General features: G+C 48.1%; 1 protein-coding gene across 4 annotated transcripts in view; it reads left to right on the top strand.

Annotated features, from left to right (window-relative positions):
- EFCAB6 (EF-hand calcium binding domain 6) overlaps nucleotides 1-18,981 on the top strand; it is a 266,713-nt gene that overhangs the window by 43,543 nt on the left and 204,189 nt on the right. For all 4 annotated transcript variants that reach the window (XM_042247852.1, XM_042247853.1, XM_042247851.1 and 1 more), the window contains exons 5-6: nucleotides 2,287-2,375; nucleotides 13,262-13,328. In XM_042247852.1, the coding sequence (XP_042103786.1) occupies nucleotides 2,287-2,375; nucleotides 13,262-13,328 (156 nt within the window). The remainder of the gene's footprint in view (nucleotides 1-2,286; nucleotides 2,376-13,261; nucleotides 13,329-18,981) is intronic.

Below are 18,981 nucleotides of genomic sequence, written 5' to 3'. Positions count from 1 at the left end.
ATATGAAATGTGACAAAAACCTCAACAGTTGATGGACTTTTTTTTTGTTTTTTTTGCCGACAGGGTGGTTAGTGTAGTGAAATGAGCTTGGGCTCTGGAGTCACAGATTTCTGAGTCCAAGGCAGTGCTGTGCAGGGAGGTCATTCCTCTGCTCTGTGAAATGTGGAAGGTTTCAGCTTCCTCAGAAGGTGGTTTGGGGCTGGATGATTTAAAATCAAGAGCGGTGCCTGTGCCCGTTTACGAAGTATGAGCTCCTTCAATGTTAGCTTCTTCTCTTCCGCGTTGACTCTTATCACTGCTAAGACCAAGAGGGCATCCAGTCTGGGAAACTGCACGTTTAATCTGTCCTTGCCCTTCTTCTGTGGGACTAGGGAACCTCTGAGGTGCCTAACCAAGTTGTATCTACTGAAAACCACCCTGTCAGAAGTCAGAGTCCTGGTGTCCTTTCCAGGAAAAGGCTTTGCAGAGGCCCACCCTGTGAGCCACTCTCCCCCCGGTCCCATGTCCTAGTTACACATGTTTTAAACAGTAAAGGGAAATGTGTCCTTTGGGGAAGACTGAGATAACTGTGCTAGGCTTTGAGGCTGGAATTTTAAGGGCTAAGTAAATATCAAACTTGGTTGTATGGGCTCAGGAGCTGTTCAGCTGTTTGGGAGATTGTACTTGTGTATTTGCATGAAGCTTAAAAAATAAATTTATATTGACTGTGTGTTTATTTTAATTTTAGTTTCACATGCTTTCTGGGAAATAATTTTTTCACTTTTTTTAAAAAAATTGGCTTTTTATTTAAAAGTAATTTCAAGCCTCCAGCAAGTTTGTGAAGGAAAGTATGGTACAGATGATGGCCATTTACCGTTGCCCAGATTTGTTGACTGTGAACATTTAACCTCACTTGCTTCTCCTGGAATCTCTCATTCCCTCTGCACATATGCAAGCGATATATATTTGAAATACACAAATAATGTGTATGTAATTTCTTCTGAATCATTTAAGACGAAATTGCTTACACTAACGGTGCTTTCTTTGTTTTTTGGCTGTGTTGGGTCCTCATTGCTACGCACGGGCTTTCTCTCGTTGCTCTGAGCAGGGGCCACTCTTTGTTGCGGTGCGAAGGCTTCTCATTGCGGTGGCTTCTCTTGCTGCAGAGCCCGGGCTCTGGGCTCTGGGCTTCCATAGTTGTGGCTCTTGGGCTCAGAGCATAGGCTTCAGCAGCCGTGACACATGAGCTTAGATGCTCCACAGAACGTAGAGTCTTCCTGGCCCAGGGCTCGAACCCATGTCCCCTGCATTGGCAAGCAGATTCTTAGCCACTGGACCACGAGGGAAGTCCTGTCATTGGTCCTTTACTTCTAAATACTTCAGTGTGTATTTCCTCAAGAATAAGAACTGTTCTCTTACCTAATCACAGCACGCTTATCAACTTCAGTAAACATTGAGGTAGTAATACTTTTATTTAGTCTAGAGTCCGTATTAACCCACCTGGCCCAATGATGTCCTTTGTAGGATTTTAGATTTAAAAATAACTTTTTTTCTACCTTAAAAGCATATGACTGTGTAGAAAGGGTACATGATACTCAGAGAGTAAATTGTGCTGTGGCCTCAGATTCTTGGGAAATATATATATATTTATACACACACACACGTATATATAAATACATATGTAAAATATATTAGAATATATTTCTACTACTGTTACTTTATCTTTTTAAAAGACATTTATTTATTTGGCTGAGCTGGGTCTTAGTTGAGGCATGTGGGATCTAGTTCCCTGACCAGGGATGGAACCTAAGCCCTCTGCACTGGGAGCGAGGAGTCTTAGCCACTGGACCACCAGGGAGGCCCCTACTTTATCCTTTAGGAAGACCTGTTGCTGTTGTTGTTCAGACGCTCAGTTGTATCCGACTCTCTGTGACCCCATGGACTACAGCACACCAGGCTTCCCTGTCCTTCACTGTCTCTCCAAGTTTGCTCAGACTCGTGTCCATTGAGTTGGTGATGCCATCCAACCATCTCCTCCTCCTGCCCTCAGTCTTTCCCGGTTAGATGGGCCTAGATTTTAGCTAATTCTGTAGAGGGCTTGGTAGCTTTAGTTGAGCACAGACTGGCATTCTGGTGTGTCTGCTGCTCGTGCTAGGTTTGCTGAGGGCGCCTGCCGACTCAGATGCCTGGGCCGAGTGGCTGTAAGCGTTCCTGGAGCGCCCGCCCCGCTCAGCGAAGCCTGCTGTGCTGCCTGCAGCTTGGCCCTGAACTCGCTAATGAGCTGCCATTCTTCTTGTTCGGGTGTAGATCCCCCTCACCAGTTCTGGGGCCGTTCCGTACCTTGTATTCCTGTCCAGATTTGGAGGAATTGACCTGAGTATCAATGTTATAAAGAGGTAAGTTTTTTTTTTCTTCCCTCGTATGAAATTGTGAAACTTGAAGTGATGTGAGATAGGACACAAGCACATTAGAGCTAACCATGTCAACAGATACAATCCTCAGGCAAAAAGTTGACTTAGAGAAGATTCTGATGTCTAAATGGGATATGTTTCAGGATAAGAGAAATAATATTGTATTCAAAGTGGAAACACAGCAAATTAAAACCAGACCAACATGATTCGCAGGTGGTGCTGGTGGTAAAGAACCTGCCTGCCAGCGCAGGAGATGCGGGGAACTCGGGTTTGATCTCTGGGTCTGGAAGATCCCTTGGAGAAGGAAATGGCAGCCCACTCTGGTATTTTTGCCTGGGAAATCTCATGGACAGAGGAGCCTGGAGGGCTATAGTCCGTGTGGTCACAAAGAGTCAGACACGACTGAGCACACCCAGAACAACATATTTCATATGTGGGGCCTTTCATATTTGGAAATAAGGAATTTAATTTTTTTTTCCACTACACTGCAAGGCTTGTGGGATCTTAGTTCCCCAACCAGGGATTGAACTTGGACCCTGGCATTGAAAGCGCCACATCCTAACCCTGGACCACCAGGGAATTCCTTGGAAATAGGAATTTAAATTTTGAAGTAAGAGTATTAAGATGCCACATTTTAAATTTGTTTTTTTTTTCCATGCATTTTTAGTGTCTTTCGTTGGCTAGCGATCATATTTTTATAGCTAGAAATGAAAAAATTTTTAGAAGATCTTTGTATGAGGTCCTCATAGCTGTAGCCTGAGCATGGGGCTCGTTTGTCTTGTCTGCAAAACGAGAGTACTGAAGCCTGAACTTTACTGTCTCTGTCAGCTGTAAAGTTCTTTGATTCTAGTGTGTGGTATAGAAAATATTGTTTTATAGTAGAAAAATTATTGACTCAGATTATTCTGCCTCTAAATGAGGAAGGTTCATTTTCTCAGGAATTGTGTAAACAATTCTAAGAGAATTAAACTTGGTTCTGAAATATTAGCACATTCTGGTATTGTGACTTTCATGATCTCAGCCATCTTGGATGTAGCTCAGTTGTGAAAATTAGTGCAGCCTTGCAGAGAGGGAAGGGGGATTGCTGATTACTGGGTGCGGTTTCTGTTTTGCGAGGTGAGCAAGTCCCAGAGATCCCTTGCATCAAAGTATGGATATATTCACATTACTGAAAGTGAAAGTCACTCACTCGTGTCCGACTCTTTGTGACCCCATAGACTATACAGTCCATGGAATAATCCAGGCCAGAATACTGGAGTGGGTAGCCTTTCCCTTCTCTAGGGGATCTTCCCAACCCAGGGATTGAACCCAGGTCTCTGGCATTGCAGGCGGATTCTTTACCAACTGAGCCACAAGTGAAGCCCAAGAATACTGGAGTGGGTAGCCTATCCCTTCTCCGGTGGATCTTCCTGACCCAGAAATCAAACTGGGGTCTCCTGCATCGCAGGCGGATTCTTTACCAACTGAGCGAGCTGTACAGAAAATGGCTAAGATGTTAACTTGTGTCCTTCCCTGGTGGTTCTGATGGTGAAAGAGTTCGCCTTCAATGCAGGAGACCTGGATTCGATCCCTGGGTCGGGAAGATCACCTGGAGAAGAAAATGGCAACCCACGCCAGTATCCTTGCCTGGAGAACCTCATGGACAGGGGAGCTTGGCAGGCAACAGTCCATGGGGTCACAAAGAGCCAGACACGACTGAGCGACTAACACTTAAAAAAAAAAAAAAATCAGTGCAGCAGCTCCACCAAGAATGACAAAGTATTATCTGCTCTGGGATCTGGGACTTGTGATCTGCTGATGCTCTCCATTGGTGATGAGCTAGGATAACTTCCAGACTCGTTCAGAAGAACGACTGGTTATTTCATAGGCATATTCATGCTCTTGACCTAATGAAACCATCCCCATTTGGGGGATAAGTAACATAATTTGAGTACTCTTTGCTGAAAAAGCTCAAAAGTTGGAAAAAAACTAAAAGCGGAGAGTTTTTTGTTTTTGTTCAATTGTGAAATCTCAGTCTAATAATTTGAGATGAAAAGTATCATACATTACTTTCTTAAACACAAAAGACTGAATATTTAAAGTAAATTAGAAAGATTTCCAGCTTACTCATGAAGCTAAATTCTCTTTATTGTTTCAGTTCAGTTCAGTCGCTCAGTCATGTCCGACTCTTTGCGACCCCATGAACCGCAGCACGCCAGGCCTCCCTGTCTATCACCAACTCCCAGAATCCACCCAAACCCACATCCATTGAGTCGGTGATGCCATCCAACCATCTATCTTCTGTCATCCCCTTCTCCTCCTGCCCTCAATCTTTTCCAGTATCAGGGTTTTTCAAATGAGTCAACTCTTCTCACGAGGCAGCCAAAGTATTGGAGTTTCAGCTTCAACATCAGTCCTTCCAATGAACACCCAGGACTGATCTCCTTTAGGATAGACTGGTTGGATCTCCTTGCAGTCCAAGGGACTCTCAAGACTCTTCTCCAACACCACAGCTCAAAAGCATCAATTCTTTGGCGCTCAGCTTTCTTTATAGTCCAACTCTCCCATCCATACATGACCACTGGAAAAACCATAGCCTTGACTAGACGGACCTTTGTTGGCAAAGTAATGTCTCTGTTTTTTAATATGCTGTCTAGGTTGGTCATAACTTTCCTTCCAAGGAGTAAGCGTCTTTTAATCTCATGGCTGCAATCACCATCTGCAGTGATTTTGGAGCCCAGAAAACTAAAGTCAGCCACTGTTTCCCTATCTATTTGCCATGAAGTGATAGGACTGGATGCCATGATCTTATTGTTTAAGGCCATGTATTCGAGTGAATTGGAGAAGGAAATGGCAATCCACTCCAGTACTATTGCCTGGAAAGTCCCATGGACGGAGGAGCCTGGTGGGCCGCAGTCCATGGGGTCGCTAAGAGTCGGACACGACTGAGCGAGTTCACTTTCACTTTCAGTTAGAGTGAATAGAAAATTCTGTTTCTAGTACTATGGTAGGCTACCTCCATGAACAACACTTCCACTGAAAACAACTGAAATGGTGGATTAAAGGTAAAATATTTTAATGCATTACTGAGCTGGAAAGAGGAAGTAATTCTTAGAGGCTAAGCATGCGGTAAGAACTGGAATCTAGAGAAGTTTTGTATAAAGACAGTTTTTGCCATAAAGTCTTGGCCAAATCTTGGTGAACTGGTGCTCCAGTTTTGTTTGGTCTTTGGAGTGAAAGGGATAAGAGACAAAGCCTCCAGGGTGTATCCAAGGTGGAAAAGCCAAAGAGAAGACCAGTACCTGTACAGTGGGGACCCCTATACCGTCCTGTAAGGATAATTATCAAAATATAGATCTGCATCACAGAGACCTACCAATTTCAACACTGGCATTGGGTGAATAGAGGAAAGACTGTGATCACAAGTCAATGTTAATGAAGATCTGTACCTAAGATAATGCTACCTGTGTGGTCTGAAAAGTCTCAGGCTAGGAATTTCCTTAAAACTGGTCCTGGACTGGGTGTGCCCTTCAAGGGAGGGATACGTCTACAACACAGCCCTTAAAGAAAACCACAGATAAAGTGTCACACAGAAAACCTTGAAGACATATGAGGAGACAAAGAATGAGGACCGCAAACAAACGGAAATCGTATCCAGTAGAATCAGATCTGCAAACGCGTGCAATGTTGGACCTATCAGATACAGAATCTAAAACCAGTGTTTTAATATCTTTAAAGAAATGAAAGAATGGATTCAATACACGAATGCAAAACAAGAGGCAACAAAAATAAAGATTTGAAGAAATACAAAATGGAACTGCTCGTACCGAAAGGTAACAGCTACTGTAAAGTACAATTTTAGTGGATGGGTGAAAATAGTGGGGTCAACACCGCTGAAAAGAGCCTCAGTGGAGTGGAAAACAGGCCTGAAGGTGGTGTCCAGAATGCAGCACGGAAACAGAGATACAAAACATGGCGGACGGGAATAAGGACATGGGAGGCGGGAAGAGAAGGCCCACTGATACTACTTGGTGGATTTCCAGATATGTAGGAGAAGGAGTGGGACAGGGACTATATTTGAAAAGGTAATGGTTTAGAATCTCGAGCCAGATAAATAAAAAGGGATGCCTATCTAGACATATCACAGTGAAACTGTAGAACATTAAAATCAAAGAGAAAATATTTAAGGCAGTGAGAAGACAAATGGGGTTGACTCCAGGGGAGTAACAGTTAGACTGACAGTGGTGTCTCAACAGTGACAACGAAAGGCATGAGACTGTGGGAGAAGCTCTGCATGTGCTGAGCTAAAACACTCGCCTTCCTAGATTTTTTTTTTAAAGCTATATTTGTAAGAATAAGAACGAGAGCTGTTTCTGTGGGAACCCCTGGCCGCCTTTCCTCCTCTTGCCATGGTGTCTGCTCACCCACTGGGATTAGACTGTTTGGAAAAGGGATCCACATCTGGCTCCTTTGCCTGTGATGTTCAAGGTTACCTTTCACCTCCATCTGGTAAACTTTCTTCACACTGACTTGTAGGAAAACGAAGCAGCCTTTGCATTGGAATATCCTTCCCAGGTGGCTCAGTGGTAAAGAACCTCCCTGCCAATGCAGGAGACACAGGAGATGCGGGTTCCATCTCTGGGTCGGGAAGATCCCCTGGGGAGGGCATGGCAACCCACTCCAGTATCCTTGGCTGGAGAATCCCATGGACAGGAGAGCCTGGCGGGCTACAGTCCACGGGGTCGCAAAGAGTCGGACACGACTGAGCAAGTAGCACTCTCACTTTCAAAGGTTTGGACAGCATCTTTGAATTTCTGAAGATTAATGACAGCAAGAAACATAAAAAAAAAAAAGCCTGAGGATTAAATAACGACATTTCAGACAAAAACTGAGATGGTTCATCTCCTGCAGATCTCGACTAGGGAAATGCTAGAAGATATGCTGCCAGCGAAAGGCAGGTGATCCCACGGAAACTGCAAGGCCCTCTGTGATCCGGCTGGCCTCCTGATGGGACTCTGCTTCTCTGCTCTTGTTCATTGTGTTCCCAAACTGATGACATTCTTTTTGCTCCCATCTTAGCACTTTTGACTGGTGGTTTCCAGCGTCTGCAATGCTTCCACCAGATAAGCCAGTAGGTCACTCCACCCACACTCTTGAGGCTAACACACAAGTGTGACTTTCTCAACATAGAACGTGAGCTCCACAAGGGCAGGCAACTTTATCCATTTGACTTACTGATGTATTCCAAGTCCCTAGGAGAGTGCTTGGCACAGATCAGGTGCTTAATGTGCTTCCCAGGTGGCTCAGGGGTAAAGAATCTGCCTGCCAATGCAGGAGACACAGGAGACACGGGTTTGATCCCTGGGTTGGGAAGACCCCGTGGAGTAGGAAATGGAACCCACTCTGGTATTCTTGCCTGGGAATTCCCGTGAACAGTGGAGCCTGGCGCGCTACAGTCCATGGGGTGGCAAAACAGTTGGAAATGACTTAGTGACTAAACAGCAACAACGAAGGTGCTTAATATATATTTATTGAATAAGAGGTTGCAAAAATACCAACTGAAGTGAAGTGAAGTGAAAAGTTGCTCAGTTGTGTCTGACTCTTTGTGACCCATTTATAGACCTAGGCCTGAATACTGGAGTGGGTGGCCTTTTCCTTCTCCAGGGGATCTTCCCAACCCAGGTATCAAACCCAGGTCTCCCCCATTGCAGGCAGATTCTTTACCAGCTGAGCCACAAGGGGAAGCCCAATGACAACCAGCAAACGACACCTATAGTCAACAGCCTGAATGACTGTCGTGGATGCAACACTGAGTGAAGGAGGAAGACGTGAACAAATACTTCTGTTCACATGTGAAGTTCAAACCAGACAGACTGAACTTTTTTGTTTAAGGATACATACCTAGGTGGTAAAATTATAAGAAGATAAAAGATAAATGTAAATGAAGATAAAAGTATGTCAAGGCTGTGCACTATCACCTTGCTTATTTAACTTATATGCAGAGTACATCATGTGAAATGCTGGGCTGGATGAAGCACAAGCTGGAATCAAGATTGCTGGGAGAAATATCAATAACCTCAGATATGCAGATGACACCACCCTTATGGCAGAAAGCGAACGACTAAAGAGCCTCTTGATGAAAGTGAAAGAAGAGAGTGAAAAAGTTGGCTTAAAGCTCAACATTCAGAAAACTAAGATCACGGCATCTGGTCCATCACTTCATGGCAAATAGATGGGAAAACAATAGAAACAGTGGCAGACTTTGTTTAGGGGGGGGCTCCAAAATCACTGCAGATGGTGACTAAAGCCATGATATTAAAAGATACTTACTCTTTGGAAGAAAAGTTATGACCAACCTAGACAGTATATTAAAAAGCAGAGACATTGCTTTGCCAACAAAGGTCCATCTAGTCAAAGCTATAGTTTTTCCAGTACTCATGTATGGATGTGCGAGTTAGACATAAGGAAAGCTGAGCGCTGAAGAATTGATGCTTTTGAACTGTGGTGTTGGAGAAGACTCTTGAGAGTCCCTTGGACTGCAAGGAGATCCAGCCAGTCCATCCTAAAGGAAATCAGTCCTAAATATTCACTGAAAGGGGTGATGCTGAGGCTGAAACTTTGGCTTCTTGGATCCACAGGACAGCCCCTCCCGTCGGTGGGCCGGGCCGGGCTGTGGTCTGTGTCACTGCCGTCCTTTGTCTCGCTGCGCTCTTTGTAAGAGCTCCAGTTACATGTTCTGTGTCTGTGCTACACTCTGCCTCATGGTTTCTGATGCTGATGCTTTGGCCACCTGATGTGAAGGGCTGACTCCTTGGAAAAGACCCTGATGCTGGGAAAGATTGAAGGCAGGAGGAGAAGGGGACAACAGAGGATGAGATGGTTGGATGACATCACCAACTCAATGGACATGAGTTTGAGCAAGCTCCAGGAGCTGGTGATGGACAAGTAAGCCTAGTGTGCTGCAGTTCATGGGACTGCAAAGAGTTGAACATGACTGAGTAACTGAACTGAAAAGTAAATGATATCCTCCTAAGTGCTGTGAGAGTGGTTACTACGAGGAGAAGAGAAAATATTTAAACTGGAAAAGGGCAGATGGGGCCTCTTTGTGTTTGGCTCTAATTCTTTAAAACTTATTTTTTTAAAAAATTGTGTTTATTTATCTATTTTTGGCTGTTGGGTCTTTGTTGCTTCATGAGCTTTTTTCTAGTTGCATCAAAGGGGGCTACTCTCTAGCTGTGATGTGCGGGCTTCTCACTGCGGTGGCTTCTCTTGTGGAGCACAGGTCTTGGGCACACAGGTTCAGTAGTTGCGGCTCCCGGGCTCCAGAGCACAGGCTCAGTAGTTGTGGCACACAGGCTTAGTTGCTCCGCGGCATGTAGGAGCTTCCTGGACCAGGGGTCAAACTCACTTCTCCTGCATTGGCAGGCAGATTCTTTACCTCTGAGCCACCGGGGAAGCCCCAGCTCTCATTCTTAATTTGAGAAGTTGTTAAACAGGTGTTTGCCTCAATAGTAAGCAAACTATGCATATGTGCTGTACATACTTTTCTGGGTCAGGGTTACATCTCATAGTAACAATTTAAAGCAATGAATTTAATAAACAGATGAGATGCAGCCAAAGAAATAAGTGAACTGGAAGATCGGTCAGAAACCACGAGGCCGAGTGTAGCACAGACACAGAACATGTAACGAGCTCTTACAAAGAGCGCAGCGAGACAAAGGATGGCAGGGGCAGAGACCGCAGCCCGGCCCGGCCCGCCGACGGGAGGGGCTGTCCTGTGGATCCAAGAAGCCAAGTCTCCAGCAAGATTTAAAACAGAGGTGGGGGCAGGACCCCAAGGACCAAAAGATCCCAAAACAGTAAAACGGGGACTTCCCTGATGGTGCCGTGGTTGAGACTCTGCTCTTCCGCTGCAGGGGCCCAGGGTTTGATATTCTGGTCGGGGACCTAAGATGCTGCGTGGTGTGATGCGGCCAAAAAAAAAAAAAAGCCAAAGGGCAACACTTACACAAAAGTGACTTTTCAAAAATAATCTGTCGATTTACTTCTTTCTGGCTAGCTGGGTCTTTGTTGCAGTGCGCGGGTTTCTCACTGCAGTGGCATCCCTGTCGCCGAGCACGGGCTCTGGGCCCACAGGCTTCCGTAGCTGCGCCTTTCAGACTCAGCAGTGTGGCGCCATGGGCTTAGCTGCCCTGTGGCATGTGGAGTCTTCCCGGACCAGGAATCAAACTTGTGTCCCTGACATTGGCAGGCAGATTCCTATCCACTGTGCCACAGGGAAGTTCAAAAGTGACTCTTGAATGGATGAATAACTATGATGTGTTGGAAGACCATCACTGCCTTCCTAGGACTGTTGATCTAAAGAAAGCAGTTCAGTTCAGTTGCTCCATTGTGTCCGACCCTTTGCTACCCCATGGACTGTACCCGCCAGGCTCCTCTGTCCCTGGGATGCTCCAGGCAAGAATACTAGAATGGGTTCCCATTCCCTTCTCCAGAGGATCTTCCTGACCCCGGGATCAAACCTGCATCTCCTGCATTGCCGTCTGAAGAGGGGCCCTTTGACAAGTATGCTGGTTGTCATTTCCAGAGCAGTTGCTACAAGATTAAAAATGGACTGTGTAACTCCCAAACTCAAAAAAAAAAAAAAGGCACAAAAACTGAATGATAAACATTAGATCAACCCAAAGAAGGCAAGAAGAATCAGAAGAAGCAGGACAAATGGAAATCCTGAAAATATCAGTAATTAAAATAAATATTCCATTTAAATGTAAAGTCCACAAAAAGAAAAACCTAGACATAAGTTTATAGGAAGGTTAAAAGTGAAGAGATTTAAAAAGACATACCATTCCAAGAAATACCAATCTAGAGAAAGCTGGAGTCACTGAGTTAGTGTCAGGTAATAGATGGGGCTCCCTTGAAGGAGACAGAGATGGAGTTTGGGGTGGCAGAGGAACTGCCTTGACCAAATGCAGAGGCAGGAGGAGGAGGGAGCGGGGGGGCAGCCTCCCTGGGCCCCTGGGGCAGCTGATGGGGGGTACGCAGGTATGTCTACCTTTTACTCCTTAAATCTGAAACATATGCTACCTGTAGTATTTTGTATCTCTTCAATACCTAATGAGAACAGTATTAAATATATGACATTTAACAGAGAATTGTAACGCTGGATTCCTGGTTTCATCTTTAACTTGGGTCCAGCACTCAACTCCTCTGAGCCCATTTTGTTCTATGTAAAATGAAGTTAATTTCCCTTTAAAGCGCTCCAGTGTCTTCCCCTCGTCCCACTGTGAAGTCCAGGCTCCTCATCAGGGACCCCCGCACCGCCGGGCTGGTGCCCGCCTCCATCTCTGAGCTCACCCCGTGTTCCTCGGCCCTGCTTAGTGGGCTCTGATCCCCCAGCCCCCACAGTGCCAGCCCTGGAATGTGCCAGACCCCTGCCGCCTCTGGGCTTCCTGCCGCTGCGTGCTCCCTTTGTTTGCTCAGAGAGCTGTTCCTCCGAGAGAGTGGCTCCTGGCTCCTCAACGTGTGGGTCTCTATCCCAATGCCCCATTGTCCACCCTGTCCAGGAGACGGGCCTTTCCTTCTTACCCTGTCTCTCCCCGACCCCACCTGCACCGCCTGCCTTTATTGTCTTCATAGAACTTCTTATTACATCAACTTACCAGCAAAGGTCCGTCTAGTCAAGGCTATGGTTTTCCAGTAGTCATGTATGGATGTGAGAGTTGGACTATAAAGAAAGCTGAGTGCCAAAGAATTTCTGCTTTTGAACTGTGGTGTTGCAAAAGACTCTTGAGAGTCCCTTGGACTGCAAGGAGATCCAGCTAGTCCATCTGGAAGAAAATCAGTCCTGAATATTCATTGGAAGGACTGATGTTGAAGCTGAAGCTGCAATACTTTGACCACCTGATACGAAGAGCTGACTCATTTGAAGAGACCCTGATGCTGGGAAAGATTGAGGGCAGGAGGAGAAGGGGATGACAGAGGATGAGTTGGTTGGATGGCATCACTGACTCAATGGACATGAGTTTGGGTAAACTCCCGGTGTTGGTGACGGACAGGGAGGCCTGGCGTGCTGCGGTCCATGGGGTTGCAAAGAGTCGGACACAACTGAGCGACTGAACTGAACTGAACGTTGCTTATCTGCTTGCTTATTTCCTGTCTGTTACCGTCACTGGCATTAAGCTTTTTCAAGACTGGAAATGGTCTTCTGCTCGACACGCTGTCCAGATCTGGGTGCAGGAGGCACTGGATAAATACTGTGAAGTGGCATCTGGTGTTCTTTGTCCCCGTCCTAGCCCCACGGTTGATTCCAAAGGGAGTCTGAAGCGGTCTATGGGTGGACAGAAGATGCAAAATCAGAGTTAATACAAGCAGATGGAGCCAAGCGGCTGGTTACAGACGTCCAGCCAGGCTCAGCCCTTTTCGGCAAGGCTCAGCGTGCACTGCGGCGTGAACGGGAGCCTGCAGGGTCAGAACGCAATGCCGCAGCCCAGGGTGGGGAGGGGGCGGCAAGGCCAGGTCACCCACATCTGAAGACTGGGTCTCCACTTCCCCATTGTGACCTTCGGCCTGCCCAGCCTCCTCTGTAAAGCGGGATGTCTGCTAACCCATGGAATGAGGCCTCATGGAGTGCAGGCCATAATTAACTCAGTCCCTGCACCTCCATGGGAGGTGTCGATGTTGTATTTCATTTTACGGAAGAGGGGCCCCAGGCCTGGAGAAGCTAAGTAACTTGCCTGAGTTCACACTTCTGGCAAACGGTAGTGCATAAGAAACACCTTGCATTTAAAAATATGCAGTGTAGAAATTCTTATCATTTTCATCTTGTGTGTCCTATGTAAACGTTAATTCAATGAAAACGTGCTAACAAGAGGTTTTTAATTGTTGTCTTTAAGGGGAGGTGAGAATGAAATGAATGGCTGTCGGACATTAAAAGAGCTCGAGGCCCAAGTAGGAGAAAAGGTAATAGAGATCTTTCAAAGTTCTTCCGCGCCCCCCAACCCTACCCCCCCCCCCCCCCCCCCCCCCCCCCGCCCTGCCGCTTGTCAAAAGTAGCTGCTAGCAGAGGGAGCTGATGGAGCTGATGCAGAGTGAGCTGGGTCTCGTCATCTGCGCTCTCATGTCAAAGTCGCCCGACTCGATAGATGGCGTGTGAGAGCCCGCGTTCCCTCGCCTTCGCCCGCTCAGATGGCGTCGTCTGTGAGGAACCGTGCCGGCAGAAGTCCTGGAATGTTAATTACCTTTGCTTTAACTTTGGATCATCATCCGCACGGTGGCCCTTCGGTTTCTGTCTACAACCGAGGCAAGGTTTTCTTTAGAATGAGAAAACTGTTACTTTTTAGCAGTAAGTGCCAATCAAGAGCAGCATGGTAAAAATAACCAGAGCAACGTAGGGAGATAGACATTTATGTATGGAGTAATTTAGCCACAAAAGCTCCCGCGTGTGTTTAGGAAGGAGCATGTAGCTTCGTTCCTGTTCGCCGATTACAGGTGGATAGCAGGGCACAGCTCGGGAGGGGTGTTCACAGCGTTTAGGGTTGGACTCAGACCCCTGTTTAAGATGCATGTGAGCCTGCTCAGTTACATGAGCAGTTTGAGAATCATAGTTTAATTCACTTGATTCAATATGTTGGTTAGAAATGTGACAAATTTTCTTTCCTTTTTGAACTCTTCTGAGATTTTCATACGTTTCCAAATCAAACAGAGCCAGAAACCCACAAAATGTTTGTCTAAACCCCACAAAATGTTCTCCCGGCTTGTGCCGTTAACACCAGAAATTCATCTTAGTGTGATAAGTTTTCAGCATTATGTGCTCCCAGAAATCTGCTTTCTCTGTCGTTTATATCAGTAGGAACTCTGGTACAATCACTTGCTGCTTCCATTGTCGTTCACTTGTTATTCTGTAAGAGATACATAACACACTGGATATTATTTATGGTATATGTCCTCAATTTGTCTCTTCACAAACTGTGTTAATCATGAAATTATCCCGGGACAGTCAGCTGTTTACGATGGGCATCCTGTCAACTTAGATGCCGTTGTAGATCAATAATGTGGCTTGACGGTTAGGGGAGCTGTGGACACAGGTCCGGCTTGTAAGTTACTGAAAGTGAGGCTTCCAAGAGGAAAGCTGGAGGGGACTTCCCACTGGCTGGCTGTCCTTTCATCTCAGCTGTCTTTTCATCCCAGCCTCCTTCCAATAAAGCCCTCCCACTAACAGTGAGTTTCAACCAGGGCAGTTTTCGGCTGGTTCTGGAGAGAACAGAAAGGTGACAGCCAGGGCTGAGCAGGTGGGGGAGGGGACGCCTGCTCCCTGGCTCTCCCTGCCGAGCAGTCAGGCCCACGCAAGCTGGAGCCCCAGCTCGACCGGCGACCCTGGCCCTGGGCAGGCAGGTGGCCTGGGATGGGCTCTGCCATTTACCAGCTGGTGGTCTTGGGAAAGTCCTTGCCATCAAGTTCCTTCATCCGTGGTTGGGAATAGGAACACCCATCTCGTGGTGCTGTTGTGTGGCTTAGAAACCTCCGGTATAAAGGGCCTGGAACACTTAGGCGATGCCATCTGTCATTATTATGGCGATTACTACAGTTTCCCTTGACGAACAGGTAGGAACTCATGAGTGTCATCCCTTCCCACGGAGCCCAGAATAAACAGAACAAACCCAATACCCTCCTTGGCTGCTGGCTGTGCAGGAGCGTGTTTCCAGCTGCCACTCGGGTCCTGCAGTCGGACCACACCTGAGCACGGGTGACAGAGAGGAACACCTAGCAATTAGTGAAAGAAGGCTGTCTTCATACAGACGTTGTCATTGCTGGGCGAGCCACACATTTGGGAGTGAGAGATGCTAATGCTTTTGTTTTAAATATAAGTCCACGAGCCTCACTGGAGCCAAGAATGCATGCAAATGTCTCTTGTGAATTTTGGGAGCCAGACTTTGCTAAATGCGTGTGTGGTCTAGCCATCCTAAACCAACAGGCAGTTAGCTGCTGGCACCCCAAACTGCCCGAACCCCAGTGCTTGTGTATCTCAATTGATTTCTTCTGCTGTGAGCTTGGTCTGATGGCTGGCTCCTCAGCCTTGCCCTAGTTCAGGTTCACTTAGGCCCTCCAAGGGGCTTCCCTGGTGGCTCAGTGGAAGAATCCGCCTGCCAGTGCAGAAGATGCAGCTTCAGTCCCTGGTTGGGAAGATGCCCTGGAGGAGGGCTTGACAACCCACTCCAGTATTCTTTCCTCGAGAATCCCTGGACAGAGGAGCCTGGTGGGGATATAGTCCATGGGGTCGCAAAGAGTCAGACATGACTTAGCGAGTCAACAACCATAACAACCAGACCTTCCAAACGCCCTAGTCTGGGACTCTACCTCCAACTGTATTTCCTCCCTATGAGTCTCCTGGGATTTCCCTGTAGCTCAGATGGTAAAGAATCTGCCTGCAGCGCAGGAGACTCGGATTTGATCCCTGGGACGGGAAGATCCCCTGGAGAAGGGCATGGCAACCCACTGCAGTATTCCTGCCTGAAGAATCCCATGGACAGAGAGCCTGGTGGGCTACAGTCCTTAAGGTCGCAAAGAGTCGGACCGAACTGAGCGAGTAACACTTTCGCTTCCCTTTCACTAGACCCTCCAGTGTGTCTTCACATTCAGTTGAACCCCAGGTCTCCCTGAGCCTCGTTTTCTCCCTCCCATCAAGGCGGAGATAGACAGGGTGGTCTCTGGGTCCAGACTCTCCGCCCTTCAGGGACTGTGACCCAGGGCTTCACGTGAGGAGGCTGCTGTCTGCGTCCGGGGGCCCCGTATCGGGGAGGAGGAAGCTCTGCACGCCCAGGTGGTCCCCAGGGTGCCATCCTCAGGCTCCGGGTCCGGGGTCCTGGTCCGATCTGCGCCCAGGTTCTGCCCCGTGGGCGCTCTGTGTCTGGTGGGCCCCCGCTTGCCCTCCCCTCTCGGCCCTGGCTTCTCCCGGGTCATGGAGATGACTGTGTCCCTGGGCTTCTGTGCCTTTGGTGGGTGTCTCCTTGGCAGCTGTCAAGCTCCCTGGTCTGCAGACACCTCGTGGTCTCAGTCTGCTGGGAGGCAGCAGGGCTCAGTGGGCAGGACGCACCCTGGCATGAAGCCCCGTCTCTGCCCCTGCCCACAGGCCCTCAGGCCTGTCACTGCTCTTTGCCACCGTCTCTGAAGGCGAGGCAACAGCACCGACCTGCCGGAGCGGCCACGAGAATGAGTGGGAGTCATGCCAGCGACGCCCTTGCGTACAGTGGGTGCTCGATAAATATCCGTCGCTTGATCTGTCCTGCCAGGCCCTCCTGTAACCTTTCCTGTGGGAGCTTTACCCATCTCCAGGAGGCGGCCCATCAGCCACCGCCACCAAGGTGTCTGGTTGTCCTGCCTTTTGAGAAATGTCCAACTGAGCTGAGATGATAAGGAACTTCTCTTCTTGTCCAAGTCTGAAGGAGCGTAGATCAGGGTCTGCTCACTCACATCTCCTCCAGTCACCAGGAGGCGGCCAGCATTCCAGGTCTGACACATGGATACTGCAATATCAGGGTTTTGGTTTTTTCCCAGCATGCCCTTTCTGCCAGTATGACTCTCCCTAAACACGGTGGAACGTCTCCTCACGACTCATAGCCCAGGGTCTTGTCCCCACACAAACCCGTCACTGGTGGTGGCGTTGCTCCAACCCTGGTCACTCCCTGGTGCAGTGGCTGGACTCCCTCCCCCGAGGCACGTGACCATGGGCTGGGGGCGGGTGGGCGCTAATATCTGAACAAAATGGAAGATGGAGGGTTTCGTTAGAAAGAGACGGGGTGAGCAGACGTCAGTGGCTTTGGAGAAAGTGACTGACAGTGTCTGCTTCAGCCACCCAGCAAAAGGACCCACAGGCTGGCCGGGCCTTAATCCTTTGGACAGTGATGTAAATTTTTGGATTTTGCCAGCTGCGATACCAATAAGAGGTGGCAGAGACTGAGCATTTACTAGGAGCTGTTCCAAGTGCGTTACTGTGATTATATATTCAGTTTCCAGGAGAACCCCCTGGGGCAGGTGCTCTTGGGATCCCTTCTTGATGTGGAGGAAGCTACAACAGAGGCTGAGCAGTTGAGCCCTGCGTGCACAGCTGGGGACAGAGGAGCTGCAGTTCCTGCCTTGGCAGCTGGCTCTGGGGTCCTGGCTGCTAATCACCAGCCACCCTGCTTCTCAAGGAGGCCCTTTAGGAAAGGCAGTGACATGTCGTTTGTGTGTGGGTGCGTGTATAGTCAGTGCTGTCCGGCCCCGTGGACGGTGGCCCGCCAGGCTCCTCTGTCCCTGGGATTCTCCAGGCAAGAATACTGGAGTGGGTTGCCATCTCCTCCTCCAGGGAATCTTCTTGACGCAGGGATCGACCCCAAGTCTCCCGGGTCTCCTGCATTGGCATTGGCCGGCAGATTCTTTGCCACTGTGCCAGCTGGGAAGCCCCAACACCTCGTTTGCCTGTAGCAAATGTGACTCTTGCTTATGCCTGGAGGTGGACCCGGCTGGTCCCGGAGAAGCCTCCCTGATCACCGCCGTATGAACGAGCGGAGGTTGTTTGCTAACCCCAGAGTTGCGTTGTTGGTTGTGTGGCATCCACTTCAAACGGGCATTTGGGAGTTTTCTTTCCCTTTCTGCCTCTGGCCTCCTGCCCATCTCGCACTCGTTCCCAACTCCTCAGTTGCTTACGTTCCTGTCGGCCCTGCGGGGCCCTAGCCTGTCCTGCAGCTGCGGCAGCACCCGAGAGCTAGAACTTAGTTCTCCACCGGCTTCAGGTGAGGACTCTGTCAGGACAACAGGGCCAGAGCCGGGCTGCGGGGCATTGCCAGGGCAACCACGTTCAGGTCTTTTGACCCTGTTTCATCTTTCATCAACTCCTGACATGAGCGTGAGGTGGAGGTAAAGAAGGGGCGAGCAAGGGAAGAGAATCATCTTGTCCTGCCCTTGAGCTGGGGGGTGGGCGGATGCTCCCTGTAAGTCGTGTCCTGGGAATGGCCAGGACACAGGAAGCTGTTCTCAGTTATGTAAGAACTTCAGTGTGTGTTTAGAAAGGTCACGACGAGTCTCCTCCCCTCCACAGGCAAGAAAAAAATTGTTTTAAATTGAAGACTAGAATTCAAGAATGTGCAAGACAGCAAAAAAGACACAGATGTGTAGAGCGGACTTTTGGACTCAGAGGGAGAGGGAGAGGGTGGGATGATTTGGGAGAATGGCATTGAAACACGTATACTATCATGTAAGAATCGAATTGCCAGTCTATGTCCGATGCAGGATACAGCATGCTTGGGGCTGGTGCACGGGGATGACCCAGAGGGATGTTGTGGGGAGGGAGGTGGGAGGGGGGTTCATGTTTGGGATCGCATGTACACCCATGGTGGATTCATGTCAATGTATGGCAAAACCAATACAGTATTGTAAAGTAAAATAAAGTAAAAATAAAAATTTTTTTAAAAAAGGGGGGAAAAAACAAAACAAAACAAAGACATGAGAAAAAAAAAAAAGGAAAACTAAACACACCTCACCCAAAGCCCTAGGTCGTTGGCTCTCAGACCACATCACCACCCCATCAAGAATGCCTTTCAAGTCTGGGTGCCGTGATGTCAGAACATCTGGTCGACCC

Source organism: Ovis aries, chromosome 3, assembly GCF_016772045.2.
Source record: "Ovis aries strain OAR_USU_Benz2616 breed Rambouillet chromosome 3, ARS-UI_Ramb_v3.0, whole genome shotgun sequence".
In the NCBI taxonomy this organism is placed as follows: Eukaryota; Metazoa; Chordata; class Mammalia; order Artiodactyla; family Bovidae; genus Ovis; species Ovis aries.
The sequence above is the reverse complement of the archived record's forward strand: the minus strand, read 5'-3'. Positions and strand labels throughout refer to the sequence as shown.